We start from the raw sequence: 16129 nt of genomic DNA, 5'->3' as shown, positions 1-16129 counted from the left end.
TATAAAACTCCTTTAGTAACTTATGTTTTTATCATGTCAATATCACATATGGTAAACTGGCCAGGGAAGACGTGCAATTAACAGATAAAAATACTATTAGTGGGCAGTAGATGGTGCAGTATACATATGGTGGATAGTGATATCAAGTGTAGATGGATTGTGTATTAAGTAGTACAGATAATGGATTTTGTAGTGTGGAGTGCCCTCTTGCGATGCGATGCATCTTTGGAGGTGTCAGGTAACAAACAACAATAATAATTCTTCTTCTTCTATGGTTCTTAACCCTGCAGAGGTTACGGTTGAAAAAATTTCGGTGTAGGTCACGTGTATCTGAGAGATACATTCATTACTAGTATGTGCTAGTAATGAATGTACACATACAATTTACTATGAAATATCACACACCTTTACATAACACATGTTAAACCAAAACTGACTGGATAAACAGTGTGGAATATCACTCGTGATATATGCATGCGCAGCTACTCATGACCTCCAAGCTATACACTGGATATGTGTAAGAATATTTATATTAAACAATTTGTTTGTATCTGTCAGATCAGCCACGACCTCTGCAGGATTAACAGGCCCTTAAGTGCCCATAACCATCCAAGGTATCCTTGGATTTCATAACCATGATTCCATGATAAGGTGGTTAGCCCTAAGCCAATAGCATATTCTGTATGCAAATTGTGTGTGTTCTCCTAGTCGGTCTGAATGTATGCAGGATGAAAAAAGCCTGCTTTTCTATATATTCTTTCTATATATCAACCAAACTTTGTAACTCATAAATCTTCAATCTATTCTCACAGAAAGTACTCTGCATATTAGTTACCATCTTGGTCACCTGCTTATGGATTCTCTCCACCTTCCTAATCCTCAGTAAACCAATAGTAGTCAAATACAGTCATATCAAAGCATTATAAAAATAATCCAGTTAACTGACACTTTTTATAGAAAAATTAATCAGTAACATTAGAAAAATTAATAACATTATCTTCTACAAGAGAAATAAATGCTACAATACTGCAGATAAGACATTATTCTTGCTGAGGATTATCTAATAAATAAACTGTAAATTGTAATTGTTTACAATTAATGTAATAAGTAAACTTATAAATATTAATTGTATAAATACATACCTCAGGTCTATCTTTTGGGGATTTTCTCTCAGCATTTACATTCTGCATTTTGTGAGTATTATTTAAACTGTCTGAATTAATTTCATTGGACATATGCCTCTCAGATACAGATGGCACCTTCTTTGACAATGGTACATTAAAAGGTTTGTTCTGTTTCTCTTTTGGAGGAACCTATAAGTGAAACATGTTTTGTTTTGTATTCTTTGGAACAGCACCCGATAAATTTACAAGTTAATTTTGAAACAAATAATAAATTTGTCTTCAATGAAGGATGAAGAAGGCGTAGAATGAAAAATCTGAACAATCAGAAGAAATCCGTGCCATCTCTGTATGAGACTAGCTAACTTGCCTTCTGTTGAAAAATTCTTACAAAAGTTATTCATATCCTTGAAGGTATTTTCTACCAAAGGGCACTGTCTTTATCAAATGAGCCACATGGATCTTATCAAATTGTACTCTGTAAAGTTACACAATCGTGTATCATCTATATGCATGGCTTAAACCACACATATAATGTGATGATACAAGACAGTCAAAATACCATGCTGCCTGAAAGTTGTCCAGTTAAACAAGGCTTGCCCACTATTTTCATCATGGAATTAGGGCAAATAGTGAAAAGTAAGCTACTGGAATAAGATCAAGCTCAACTCAAAACAACTGGAGGCAGACAAACCAATGAAAGAAGCATTATTAGAAAACAGGCTAAGCTAGTAGAGGAATCTCAGAAATACAATGTACCATACTGGTACAATTGGAATTATTTAAATTAAGAATACTAGAACAGGTGAGCCCATTGAAATAATAACTCTAAAATTATATATTCAGGCAATAGTAATTAAAAAAGGAAGGTATGGTTACACTATTCAATCTCAAAATCAATGAATGACAATCAATTTTAAGCAGAGTGATACTGACAAATTTCAAAATCAGAAATTGGACAATGAGAGAAATTTGTGTCGGTGATCCCATGGAACATTCTACTAGGGAAGAAGTGAAGAGAGATTTTCAGATTATTAGAGAAGATGGGTAACAGAGATAAAGCAAAAGCTGATTCTTGTTGGAGACATTAAAGAAATGATACACAAACATAGATTTTTTCTGGGAAAACTGGAGAAAAAGGCAGCAATATGGTCACTGTCCTGACTAATCATTACTAACACATGTTCCAAAATAAAACTGTGCATAATAATTCCTGCCAGTTTTATTTTGGTGAGATTGTTATATATGGCTTGCATTTTAATCAAAACATTACTGCTTTCCAAACAAATTTTATCAGCTACATTATTTGGAAAAAAATTAATGTTTCTTTCTATGCAATAATATATAACATCCCATTTAGTAATAATTACTCTGATAGAAGCACTATGGTATTTTTGCTATAGCAAATATACCATCAATAACATTCTTCATAAAACTTCATCGAAAAATGTATGTAATATAAATTACAGTAAAACCATAGCTATCCCATACATTAAAGGGTTATCAGAAAAAATAAATAGAATTCTACACCATTATAATCTTAATGCTACTTTTAAACCACCTATAAAATTAAAAAACATATTCAACGACTCTTCCCCAATTGGCTCATTCCAGAGTATACCATATCCATTGCACCTGTAACCTACCTTATATTGGTGAAAAATGGACACAAAATTCCTATCCGTAAAAAAGAACACAAATAATACATTAAATTTAACAATTTTGGTGAAGCAGGCCTCTAATATCACGTCCCGTTCCTTACATCATACAAAAACCTAGTATTTAAACAAATTTAAAGAAGCCTATGAAATTTTGATCAACATCCTAATCTTAACAATAATGGTGGCATAAAAATCCTAAGAATTTGGATGGGATACATTCGGCCCACTTAAGGTCTTCAAGTTTTCCAGCAAACACTTATTTGAGTCTAAGCAATAACTTCAGCTCTTATTGGCCACCATCTTTACTGTTTGGTTCTAATTTATGTGAGAGCATATTGCTCTCTAGCGCTTAATTTGTAACCAAATAGATAACAACAGGACTCTAGTTTGATATAGTAAGGATTTTTTTTTCATGGCTAGTAGTTTTAACGGTTGACCAAATTACTGCGACTTTAGCATAGCGTATAGATTGTAATGTAGCTTGTTTCTTTGTATATTGTGTATATTTGATATGAAGGTCGAAATGTCAAGTGATTATTTTGGTATATGTTAAACTGAAGTTTTACTATAGCACAGTAACTGTTTCCATAATTTTTAATAATGAAAGGAAGGTATGCAAGAAGACATGAAAGAGTTCCTAGTGCATGTGAAAAAGAAGAATGAGAAAGCAAAAGTTGTGAGTTTGTTGCCACAGTATGATACAGGCAAGCAATGATTTGACAGGAAATATTCAGTTGTTTGCTGATGATGCTAAACTAGGAAGAGTAACAGTAAATGAATTTGATGCAATTCTGCAGGAAGAATAGACTAGCAGTATGGACAAAGGTAAATGGCTGCCAGTTTAATGTGGCCAAATGTAAGGTAATGCACTTTGGGAAGAGATCAGAAGCTGTGTACTATATTGATAGAACTGAACTGCAGGAAACCGATGAGGCCAGGGACTTGGGTGTAATTGTGGATAGAGTGTTGAAGTTAGAGGATGTATTGTGAAGGTAACCAAAACAGCATATCAGATTAAGTGGTTGTTGACGAACACACTAACAATCAGGGATAAAGAGGTTACTATTTCCCTATATAAGGCCACATCAGGACTGCTGTGAACAGATTTGGAATCCCATATTCTGTAGTGATGAAGAAGTTGTGGAAAGGATCCAGAAGCGAGTGACAAAGATTGTGGCAGGTCTGTGGAATGCTCCCTATAAGAACAGATTGATGGTTTGTATGCTTCAAAAATTAGCTGATAGATGAAAAAGAGGAGATGTCACAAGAATTTAAGTTATTAAAGCAGTTTTATGGGATTGACACTGAAGACTTTTTTTTCAGTACATCACAAGAAGAGGGAGAACAAGGGGTCACCAGTGGAAGTTGCATAAGCGTGTGGTTAGCGCAATGGTATTAAGACTAGGTTTTTTTTGCTTAGAGGTTGGTGAATGAGTGGAATAGGTTGCCAGAGGTGGTTGTGGATACTTCATCAGTGAATGAGTTTAAGGAGAAGTATGATAGGTATTGTGTGAATAATGGCTAGTATATGAATAAATGGATCTCCCACAATGAGTCTTCTGACTCCATGGAGATACCTGTCTAATAATAATAATAATAATAAATAATTTATGTTAAAACTTATTTATAGAAATTTTGGCTAAGTTTCATAGCCATCTTCAAAACAGAATTGTAGAACAGCAATCAAACAATACTAGAAAGTTCTAAAAAGTGCCACCTCAGTAGCTAATGTAAGACAACTCAAACAGTCAATATTTTCCTAACTGAAACCATCACGAGTTCTGTGAGAGGAAGTCACTCATGCTATCAAGAAAATAAGCCAAGGAAAAGCTCCAGGAGAAGACAGTATTACTACAGACATCTTATAAGCTCCTAGTCTGGAGGTAGAGATGGTATTTGTCCAACTATTTACTAAATGCCTTGACAAAGGCCAAATTCCCATGTGATGGAACAATGCTACAGTGATTCTTTTAAATAAAAAAGAGGACAGAGAATACTTGAAAAACTATAGATCTATTAGACTCTTACTTGTATTTTACGAAGTGTTCATAGGTGTGCTGTCTCTCTGCCTGAAGGAAGTATTGTTAATGTCTTCTTTGTCTTAATCTGCAGCTTTCATTATTTCTACCTTTCCTTTTAAGGTTACATGGTGATCAGCATTCATATTTAAGAATTTAGGGACACAAAACACACGTGTTGAAATGATTATTTTACTAGTTATTAATAAAAAAAACTTGACGTTTCGACCCCTGTATCGAAGTCATCATCAGAAGGATACATGTTTATAGGAACCAAGCTACATGCTGTTGCACTCTATAAAGGTATATTAAATCTATGTTGTTAAGTAATCTTTTACTTAGCCACCTCTAGTGATAAAAAAAAAAAATAAATGAAAACTAGAATAAACTCTGCTAAAGTCCTCATGTACTAAGATTCTTCTGGAATTGTATAGTTCATATTGTTATACTTAGATTTTCTTCTGGATTTGTACAGTTCAGGTTACTATTGAATGTTCCGGAAAAAAAATCTCAATATAAGACTTCTTGTATTGAGATTTTTCTTTGTGGTTGCAGATGGGTCCTCCACATTCTTGGAATGGTTAGACCATCATTTTTATTCAGATTTGGATTATGTTTGAGCATTTCACATGCCTCTTTGAATTTCTTCTAGAACCAGGTTTTGGTGTGGTGTAGGGACTTGGTACCTTTCCAATCAATTCTGTGGTATGTTTGGTGTGCGTGGTCAGAAAGGCTGGTTTTTCCAAAATGGAGGTATATGTCGTTTGTGTTCATCCTTCCTGATTGGAATGGTTCGCCCTGTTTCCCCTATGTATGGTATGTTACATGTGCATTGTATTTTGTAAATCCCCTGGGGGGCTAGGTGTGGCAGAGGATCTTTTTTTGTTTTTAGTGGTATCTCTGTGGAGGATCTTGTGGATGTTTTTTTTTTTACTGTATCCATTTTTTATAAAGGTATGGTTGATGATCTCATATTCCTGGTTACGAGCTTGTTCATTTGAACATAGTTTGAGCTCTGTGTTTAAGGGTGCTTATGACTCCTAGTTTTTGTGTTGGGTGGTGATAAGAAGTTTTGTGTATGTACTGGCCTGTGTGTCTGTTTGCAGTAGACTGAGAAGGAGAGACAGCCTGAGGGAAGATGTGTGACGAGTTTGTCTAGGAACGGAAGAGTTGTTTTTTCTATTTCAATGGTGAATTGGATGCGTTTGTGTTGTTTGTTCAGGTGACTAAGGAATGTATTTAGTGCTTCGCAGCCATGGGGCCAAATGGCAAAAATATTGTCGATGTATCTGAGCCAAATTTTGGGCTTTAGGCACGCCAACTCTAGAGCTCGTTGCTCAAAGTCTTTCATATAAAAGTTAGCTATCGGGGGGGGGGAGTGTTTGAGCCCATGGCTGTACCCTCTTTTTGAAGGTAAAAATTGTTTTGCCACATGAAATACCCCCGGAGCAGAGTACGTGGGCAAAGAGGGCCGTGATGTCATGTGGAAATATGTTCTGTAAGAGCAAGTTAGTATCACTGATTAGGACATTGGCGAAAAGAGAAGTTATGTCAAAGCTAATAGATTTTGGTCGTTGAGTGTAATGTTTTTAATTTTGTTTATGAAATATTGTGTATTTTTTTATGTAGGAAGGGGAAATGACCCACTAATTCCTTGAGTGTGGCCGCTAATTTTTTGGCTAAGTGGTAATTCGGGCTGTCGATTCCTTCCACAAATGAACGTAGTGATATGTCTGTGTTTGTGTACTTTTGGCAGGCCATAAATTCTGGGAGCTGGCATACTGAGGTATTAGTTTTTTAATTGTTTCTTCCAGCCACATGTTAACGAATTAATTAATTCAGTTGTTTTCTTTTCTTTTTGTTGCGTTGGGTTATAATTTGGTAGGTGTTGTGGTGCGATACCAAATGGTTAATTTTTTCTATGTAGGTTGTCCGATCTAAAACAACAGTGGCATTCCCTTTATCTGCTTTTGTGATAATAATGTCCTGGTTATTTTTTAGGGATTTCAGGGCCAGTTTTTCCACTTTGTTTAAGTTGCTGCTTAATTTGTTTGAATTTAGTATACAAGGTTTTCATCTGTATTTTGTCAACTAATTTGGCGGGAAGGGATCTTAAACCTCTCTCGATATGATAAATTATATCAAGTTTGTTTAGTGATCTCAGCGCAATGGCATAGTTTAAACCTTTCTCCAGCAGTGAGAGTTCACCTTGGGTGAGATTGTAGTTTGATTGGTTGATAACCAGGCCATGATCGATGGTGGTTGGTTGCTCCTAACTTCGTTTGTGGGTGATTGGCTGCTCTTGGTGTTGTCGGTTTGTGATTGGCTGCTCCTTTCGTTATGGCATCGTAATTGTCTTGTGCCTTCCTGTTGTTTTAATGCCTAAAACTTCATTATTCATTTTTCCTTGTTTTTGAGTAATAGGTGCTTGGCCAAGTCGTATGTGATCCTGTCCAAAATATCCCAAATTCCTGGATTAACCTAACAGGATAGCTCAAATTTTAGTTGTAACAGTTTATGCTTTTGCTTTCTTACTATCGCTCACACTCTGTAATTTAACAAATTTATTTGATTTATGACTGTGCCAGTTAAACTACTCATTGAGTGTGCAAGTTTGTAAGAATTTTAAATAAAGACAAAGAAGATATTATTAAAGAAGATGTGATCTTTACCTTATATCAATCGTAGCTTAAACTTATTACTTAGCATATTAAAAATATCTTGCCCCCTCTTTTGTCAGATACATGCAGGTTCGTAGTTTTGGGATTAGTGCATTGACTGATTTAGTCAGAATATGTTGTTTCACAAACCGATTTAATTAATCCAAGAAATCTATTTTTACACTGTTCAATCCACATATGAACATGGATATAAAGAAATTACAAGTAATTCTATCTTAGGCTTAGTTCTCCAACAATTCTATCTTATAACCTAAACACAACTTAGGACAATTTAGTAGTCATTCCTATTCACCAAACATTTAATTTTCCAAGCATATACTTGATAAACAATAACTTACGTTTACTATATACAGCAGTTTGCTTACTCATAAAGTAAATACCTATTCAACTATATCATAATGTTAGTTAGGAGTGTTATTGATGATAGCTGATGAGCTTCAGCCAAGGAGTATAGAAGTTGAACTGCAGGATGGGGAAAAAAGCACATTTGAGGCTGTTTGGTGTGAGATACAATCCAGCAGAACAAAATATACAATTGGGTGCTGCTATAGACCGGGTGATGGAGTGGATGGCGGGAATAGTATGCATAAGCAAATAGAAGAAATGAATGGAAGGAGGGTAATTATTATGGGTGATTTCAATTATGGTAACATTGACTGGAAAGAGGAGAGGGCACATGGGAGGAAGGAATTGGATTTTATGCAGTTATTAAGGGACAACTATCTACGGCAACATGTATTGGAAAATACCAGGGGGCAGAGAGTGCTGGACCTAGTAATTGCAACTGAGAATGTAGCTGTAACGAACATGACCATGTTGCCACCAATTGGTGAGAGTGACCATAAGGTCATGACTTGGGAGGTGGCTAAAGGAGTCGAATTTACAATTAAGACAGGGTATATGTGGAATTACCGGGCTGGTAAGTATGACAAGCTTAGGTGTGTGCTTGGCTCAATGCCATGGCATGTAAAACTGCAAGGGCTGGATGTTGATGGTGCATGGGAGGTGGTTAAGAACTGTTTGCAGGAGGCAATGGTTGACTGTATACCAAGAGTCCGAATAATAAATCAGGTAGGGGTTAAATGGATGAATAACACTATTAAGCTTGAGCTGCAAAAAAAGAAACAATTGTGGAGAGAATTTAAGGAGAAGGGTGACCATCAGGTGCATGAACAGTATAAAGCTCAGGCCAGGATGGTAACAAGGGTGGTAAGAAAAGCAAAAGCAGATTACGAAAGGCAATTGGCCATGCAGGCTAAAGAGAATCCCAAACAGTTTTTTCAATATGTTGCAAGTAAAAGGAAAAATGCTCATGGTAGAATGATCTTAAAAAATGCTGAGGGTAGGGAGGTAACTGAATCAGTCGATGTTGTGGAATTACTGAGCGAGCACTTTGCAAGAGTATATCATCCAGGTGGTGGCTTTGCGGAAATGGAGGAACCAACAGCTTATACTGGAATTGTGATGAATGAGGTAGAGGTAACTAGTCTATTACAGAACCTCAATGTCAATACATCTGTGGGATTGGATGGTATACCAGCTCGTGTCGTACGTGAAGTGGCCAAAGAATTGTCAGTGCCCTTGACCATTATGTTTAATTTGAGCCTCAGGACTGGGTCAGTCCCAAGGGGGTGGAAAGAGAGGAAAATAGTTCCACTGCACAAAGGTGGTTCCAAGGCTGCTGGAACCACCTTTGAAAATTACCGGCCAATCAGCATAACAGGAATCATTATCAAGGTCTTAGAGAAAATAGTCAAGAGGAAAATACAAGATTGGATAGAAGAAAATGGGATACTGTATCGGGGACAGCATGGTTTTGTGAAGGGTAGGTCATGCCTCAGTAACTTGCTCACGTATTATAACACAGTGACGGCTGAACTGGATAAGGGTAATGGGTTTACAGTGATTCTGCTGGACCTTGCTAAGGCCTTTGACAGGATACCACATGGAATTCTAATCAGTAAATTGCAGCATATGGGAATGGACATAGGGTTGGTGAGATGGATAGGAGGGTGGTTGACGGAGAGATATCAGAGTGGTTTACTCAGGAGTAGAGTCCACAAGACGGCCTGTGACTAGTGGTGTACCACAAGGATCTGTTCTTGGACCACTGCTGTTTAATTTGTTCATAAATGATATAGGAAAGGATCTGAGAGGAACAGTTCATTTGTTTGCGGATGATGCGAAGTTGGGTAGGGCAATAGTGAATGCAGATGACGTCAAAATTTTGCAGGATGATTTGGATAGATTGGAGGTCTGGGCTAGGGAGAATGGATGTCAATTTAATGTGGCAAAATGTAAGGTTATGCATTTTGGGGTGAAAAGATGGGAGGCAGTTTACTGCATTGGTGGAACCGTGCTCCAGGAAATTGATGAGGCACGAGATTTAGGAGTGTTGGTGGATAAGGAATTGAAATTTAGGGGACACATTGCAAAAGTGGCCAAATCAGCTCATCAAATCACTTGGTTGCTGAAGAATGCGTTGACAAGCAGAGACAAGCAGGTTATTGTTCCTCTGTATCGAGCCTTGATAAGACCTCATCTCGACTACTGTGCTCAGATTTGGTCACCTAGGTTTCTTCTTGATGGGGAGGAGGTGGAGAGGATCCAGAGGCGAGTGACCAAGATGATAGCAGGTCTGTGGAATGAACCGTATGAGAACAGGTTGAGGATTTGTGGGTTGCAAAAATTGGTTGATAGGCGGAGGAGGGGAGATATGATTGAGACATTCAAATTACTGAAGGGTTTCTATAAAATTAATTCAGAAGATATTTTTGAGAACAGGGCTAGTTGTGGGAGGACTAGGGGACATCCATGGAAACTGGGAAAAAGTGTGGTTAGTAAAGGTGTTAGAGCTGGGTTCTTTACTTTTAGAGTAGTGAATGAGTGGAATGCGCTCCCTGAGTCTGTGGTGGATGCTGTGACAGTGAATGAGTTTAAGGCGAGGTATGATAGATACTGTATGAATGTCGAATAGTTGTGATGAAAATGATTTGGGGCCTCCCTCGATGAGTCTAATGACTCCCTGGAGTTGCCCGTAATAATAATAATAATAATAATAATAATATTTATACTAGCACAATTTAACATGGAACAAAGCATATAATGTGAATTATGTGCCCAGAAGTATTTACATATCCTTCTAAGTACTTATAATGAGTTGAATTCCATACACTATGTTCATTCAGTACAGGCCTTATTCAATTCCTCTGTCTACACAGTAATGTTCCTTTTCTTCTGGCTATATGCCTGTTCTTTCTTTCCCGCCATTTTTCTTTGTCATCAATATTCTTTATCCTTTGAATTCCATTATTTGGCAACGTGGTAACCTCGGCAGTTTGACAAATGCTTTCTCCATTGAGCTCTTTATGGCGACTTGTATTGATCCCTCGCATGACCATTCAGCGGACTCCCAATTTCCATGGATTTAAAACAGATTGAATCTCTCTGGGATGCTATAGGGTGAGACATCAGATCCATGTATCCAGAACCAACATCTAAGGTGCAGTTGTGGATAATGCTGCAACAGACATGATTGGAATTACTTTGGGCAACCCTCAGGCAGAGTCTGGTGGAGTCAATGCCTCAGAGAGTATAAGCTGTTATTTGCGCTAGAGGACTGATACAAGATTACGTAGGTATCTCTAGTATTTTGTTCATTGAGTGTGCACACACACACACACACGTCCACAACCTAAGGACTAACACTTTCTGAAGCTTCAACTGCAAATTCAGATGAATCATTTTGTGGCAATTTGTATAACTGATGATTTCAAGTAGCAAGTGGGTACATATTCAAATTTTCGAATTGCGCACAATGGGATCACGTGATAGCATTCAACAGGATAAAAGGCAAAAAGCATGTGATTTGCATTTGAAGGAAGCTCTTTTCATGAAGGAATAAAGTTGCAAACTTGGATGCCTTTAATATCTCAAAGACATCATCTAGAGGATTTCATGTGGGGAAGAATTACTAGAAAGCTTGAACAAGGCCACAAAATTACTGATATTGAGAGAGTTTGGAATCTCATATAGCATTGTATCCAGACTCTAGGCAGCACATCAAACCAATGGAAAGTGTTCCAGACATTTGTTAAGAGGTCACCCTTGCTCTAACATGGAGCACGAAGACAGATTTTTGTTTATAAAAGCAAAATGTGATTGATGCACCGTAGCAGGTCAGCTCCATTCAAGCACAAGTATGCAGATATCTTGACAAACTGTAGCAAGATGTCTGTGACAAGTAGGTACACATACATACCTGAAGGCCTGTACTCTGCGTCCATTTATATAGCTGATCATAGAGCAGCACATTTTCAGTGGTGTTGTATCCATAAAAATTGGACAAAACATCAATAGGCTAATGCTCTTTACAGATGAGAGTCGTTTTTGTCTTTCCTCTAATTCTAGATGACACTTGATCTGGCGTGAACGTGGTACAGCTTACTATTGTGAGAATGCTCTTGAAAGGGATAGATACAGCAGTACCAGGGTCATGGTGTGGGGAAGCAACATGCTTAATGGACATAGCAAGCTACAATTGCTGGAAAAAGGGACTATGACTGGTGAACGATATTGCAACAAATTTCTTCAATGTCATGTTTAATTCTTCTGTGGTGCTGTTGGCAAAGAATTCATTTTTATGGATGACAATGCCACAGCACATCATACACGAGCAGTGGAGAAGCTTCTGGAGACTGAGGATATTAATTGAATTGAGAGGCCAGCACACTCTTTAGATCTCAACCCCCATAGAACACATTTGGGATGCAATAGGGAGACACATTGCTATTCAAAATTCCCCTCCAGAAAACAAACAAGGCCTTACCTTGTTTGATTTCTTGAGACAAACAATATGTGGACCAGTTTACCTCAAGACCTCATGATTCACTTGGTGCTAAGCATGGTACGATGTTGTGAGAGTTGAATCACACTTCGGGCTGAACATATCCCATACTGAAATGTCTCTCTGCATAGTTTCCTGTAAGCACTCTACATTAATTCCTTAACTACATCCTTGAAAAATTTGTAACTTTTGCCAAAAAATGTACTGCAATTTAATTTGTATGAAATTTATAGCACTTTTTGCATAATATAATTTATTAATAGGCTGGCAATAAATTTATGTCCACATTTGCTGTAGTCATGAAAATATTTTCATATCCAGATAAAAATGTAGGTTAAAAGTCTAAGTTAGGAAAGATTAGCAAATTTAAAAAGTACTATATCCCATAAAGAGGAGACAGACAGAGGCCATTGGATCTATTTAATTTAGGACAATGGAGTAATGTTTCACACATTTCTTCAACCAGATGGCAGTTTACAATTTTTAGTTTTTAGGTAGAAGACTCATATAGGCTACTATATATTCATACTGATTCTCACCACCATCCTAGTCAAAAGGCTGGGACTATTAAGACCTGATTACACTGCACTAATTTGTCATGTTCTGACGAACTTTTACAGAAAGAATTACCCCATATTAAAACAATTTGGTAAGAAAGGTAGATTTAACGTTTCCTTGATTACAAAAGCATTTAACAATTATGGAATCTCTGTCTCTTCTAATCCAGAAAATATAACTCACATTCCTATCCCTTATGTGTAAAGGATTTCTGATTGCATAGCAAAAATTTTAAAAGCACTGATTATTTTGTTGCCTTTTGTCCTGTCAGGGAAAATTGCCACCTTTCTCACATCTCCTAATATAAGCTTCTACTTCTTAGTTTTCCAGGTGTCTGCTAGATTACTTGTTCTTGTGGTTTATCTTATTTTAGACAAACTAGAAGATCTGCTTTTATTCACCTTGAAGAACATATCTTATGTTATTAAATTGAACCTGAACAGTCTGAACCTCAGCATGCTATCGCCACAAAACATGGAGTTCACTGGAACAAAGCAAGAATCCTTCATAAAAGTTATTTCCTCATAGAACATCTTTATAAAGAAACATGTGAAATGTTACTTCATTGTTCGAATTTAAATAGATCCAATGATCTATATCTAGACTCTTTCATGGGAGTTAGTACTTTCTAAATCTGCCAATCTTTCCTAACTTTACATAATTGGAGTAAAGAGTTTTTGAAGACTGAATGGGCAGTTCAATCTCACCGGTAGCCAATCAGAGATAGCTAGCCCAAGACTATCGCTAATTCAAAGTGGCAACTGATGAAGAGACTGGCAAATGTGTTGCCATCTCTTGGTACCTAATCCTAACAGGATATGTTATTGTCTGATATAGTATTGTTTCCATGGTCAATTTTCTTGAGTTTATTGCATGAAAAACTCGAGTTTCCAGAAGAAAAAAAATTGCTTGCCCATGCCAAAGTTCAACTAACTCAGGAACCAGTCAAAGAGAGACTTAAAAAAAAGTTCTTCCAGTAGAGACTACACTTGAACTTATTTTCTGCCAGCTTAGTGCAGAGGATGCAAACACCACTTCCAATGAGCTATACAGACTGGCCTTATATCTATCTATTCCATTATTTATATTATTTAATTATTTATATATACAGTAGATTCCAGTAAATTGGGGCATCAGTTAATAGTTAATTGGGGGAGCCATTTATTTGGAACAAATACTGAAGAACAGAAACAAATCGAGGATATAACCGAAAGTTCCTTAGCTTATTTGGGCAACCTTGCTACTTTATTGGGACATTGGCTATAGATGGCGCACTGTAGTAATTTACATAGAGTGCTGCTGTCAGTCAGTGCCAGGATACAGAATAGAGAAGATGCAAGCATTTTGATACTGTAACGATTCTACTCACAGTGACTGCTAGGTAGTGTACTTTTGATTAAAACTGGTGTGTATGTTAATTTTTTAGTAAAAAGTAACCTTGCTACTTTATTGGGACATTGGCTATAGATGGCACACTGTAGTAATTTACATAGAGTGCTGCTGTCAGTCAGAATAGAGAAGATGCAAGCATTTTGATACTGTAACGATTCTACTCACAGTGACTGCTAGGTAGTGTACTTTTGATTAAAACTGGTGTGTGTGTTAATTTTTTAGTAAAAAGTAACCAAGTGTAGTGATTTAATTTTTTTTTGTTTTTTATAACGCCCCTGTCAAGATGCCAAGGAAAGATCTAATGTTAGCAGATAAAATCACCTTATTTCTGTTACAAAGTAAATAATATCAGACAGAAATTATATTGTTGTTTTAATACTTTATTCAAGCCTGAGAAAACAACATCTGGGCTGGAAATATCTTCACAACTTGAAATCTTTACTCCAAGATGACTCTGCATAAAAAGCCAATCATCTAACACCAGTCGTCATCAGCTGGCAGAGATAACCGGTGTTCCAAAATCGACAAATGCACATTTGTTAGACCAGCAATAAACTGAAAGAGAAGAACGGGCATTGTGCATTGTGCTATCCATAGCACAATGCCCATAGCACGGGCATTGTGCTATGGATAAATGGAAGCAAGAAGGCAAGGATACAGACGTTGAGGAGGCTCTCAATCAATGGTTCCCTATTGTACCTGGACAAGGCAGCATGTTAATGGTCAAGTGTTAAAAACCAAATCAGAATTGTTAGCTAGAAATCTGGACCATGTGAGCTTTAAAGCTACAAATGGTTGGTTATCGCAATGGAAAACCGGACATGAAATAAAATTTAAGAAGGCACGTGATGAGTGCTGATGCTGAACAGTGAAAATCAACTAAACCACCCGAATTGCTGCAGAAGTTTAGCCCTGATAAAATCTGTAATGTTGACAAAACAGGTCTGTTTTACTGTGCCACAAAATGGTTCCCTGAGTTATAAATTTGCTGTGATGTTAAAAAAAAAGCAATGGATTGCATTATCTTGTTGTGTTTGTGCTGCTGTAACATGTTGGAAAGTGACAAACAGAAGCAGTTAGTTACTGGAAAAAGGAAAATATGAGAGCTATTAAATAAGACATTAGGAAGGAATCTGACCAAGTGAGTGAGTAGAGCTTATATATGCTATATCCCTTGAGAGTATACAGACAATGATCACAGTAGCAAACACCATTATAAAAAATTAAGTCACTATGTCAAGCCTCTGAAAAGTTCTGATCAAAACAGCATACGCAGAATATTATAAAGGAAATTCACTAAGCAAATTATCCATTATCGTCAACTCTCATTACTTTTGGAAACTAAGGAAGCAGTTTGTTATAGTGAATTTGCTTTATAATAGCTTTGCGCCTGTGGTACTCTGAGATTTTTCAGTATGCTCAGCTCTTACTATAGCAAACTCAGAGCACACAGGAATGATTTGTTATAGTGGATAGTTTATTATGGTAAATTTAATTTAGCAAAGCATTATTACATTGCCTGGTTTTAGTTGGGACTTTTCAGTAGTTTGTTATAGGAAGTGAATCTGTTATAGTACTGCTTGCTATTGTGAGAGCTGACTGCAGTTTTTTTTGTGATTTAGTTTGCTACAATGATAGTCAACTGCATAACTGTTCCTGCAAGCCCCCTATAGTAGCAGCTGACTGTATCAGGAAATGATGAGAGTTGTATATATATATATATTTTATATATACATATTTACAAAGTAAATTATATCAGACAGAAATTATATTCTTATTTTAATCCTTTATTCAAGCCTGAGCAAACAGCATCTGGGCTGGATCTTCACAACAACATGAAATCTTTACTCCA

At 36.8% G+C, this 16129-nt stretch overlaps 1 protein-coding gene across 1 annotated transcript in view; it reads right to left on the bottom strand.

Annotated features, from left to right (window-relative positions):
- Nucleotides 1-16129, bottom strand: part of LOC150093409 (uncharacterized) — a 245584-nt gene that overhangs the window by 164938 nt on the left and 64517 nt on the right. The window contains exon 7 of the mRNA XM_090413816.1: nucleotides 1143-1313. Within this exon, the coding sequence (XP_090269942.1) occupies nucleotides 1143-1313 (171 nt within the window). The remainder of the gene's footprint in view (nucleotides 1-1142; nucleotides 1314-16129) is intronic.

The sequence above is a fragment of the Typopeltis vanoorti genome, chromosome 24 (assembly GCF_054136105.1).
Source record: "Typopeltis vanoorti isolate ZY-2024b chromosome 24, IOZ_Tvanoo_1.0, whole genome shotgun sequence".
Classification (NCBI taxonomy): domain Eukaryota; kingdom Metazoa; phylum Arthropoda; class Arachnida; order Uropygi; family Thelyphonidae; genus Typopeltis; species Typopeltis vanoorti.
This window is presented reverse-complemented; position numbering and strand designations above follow the sequence as displayed.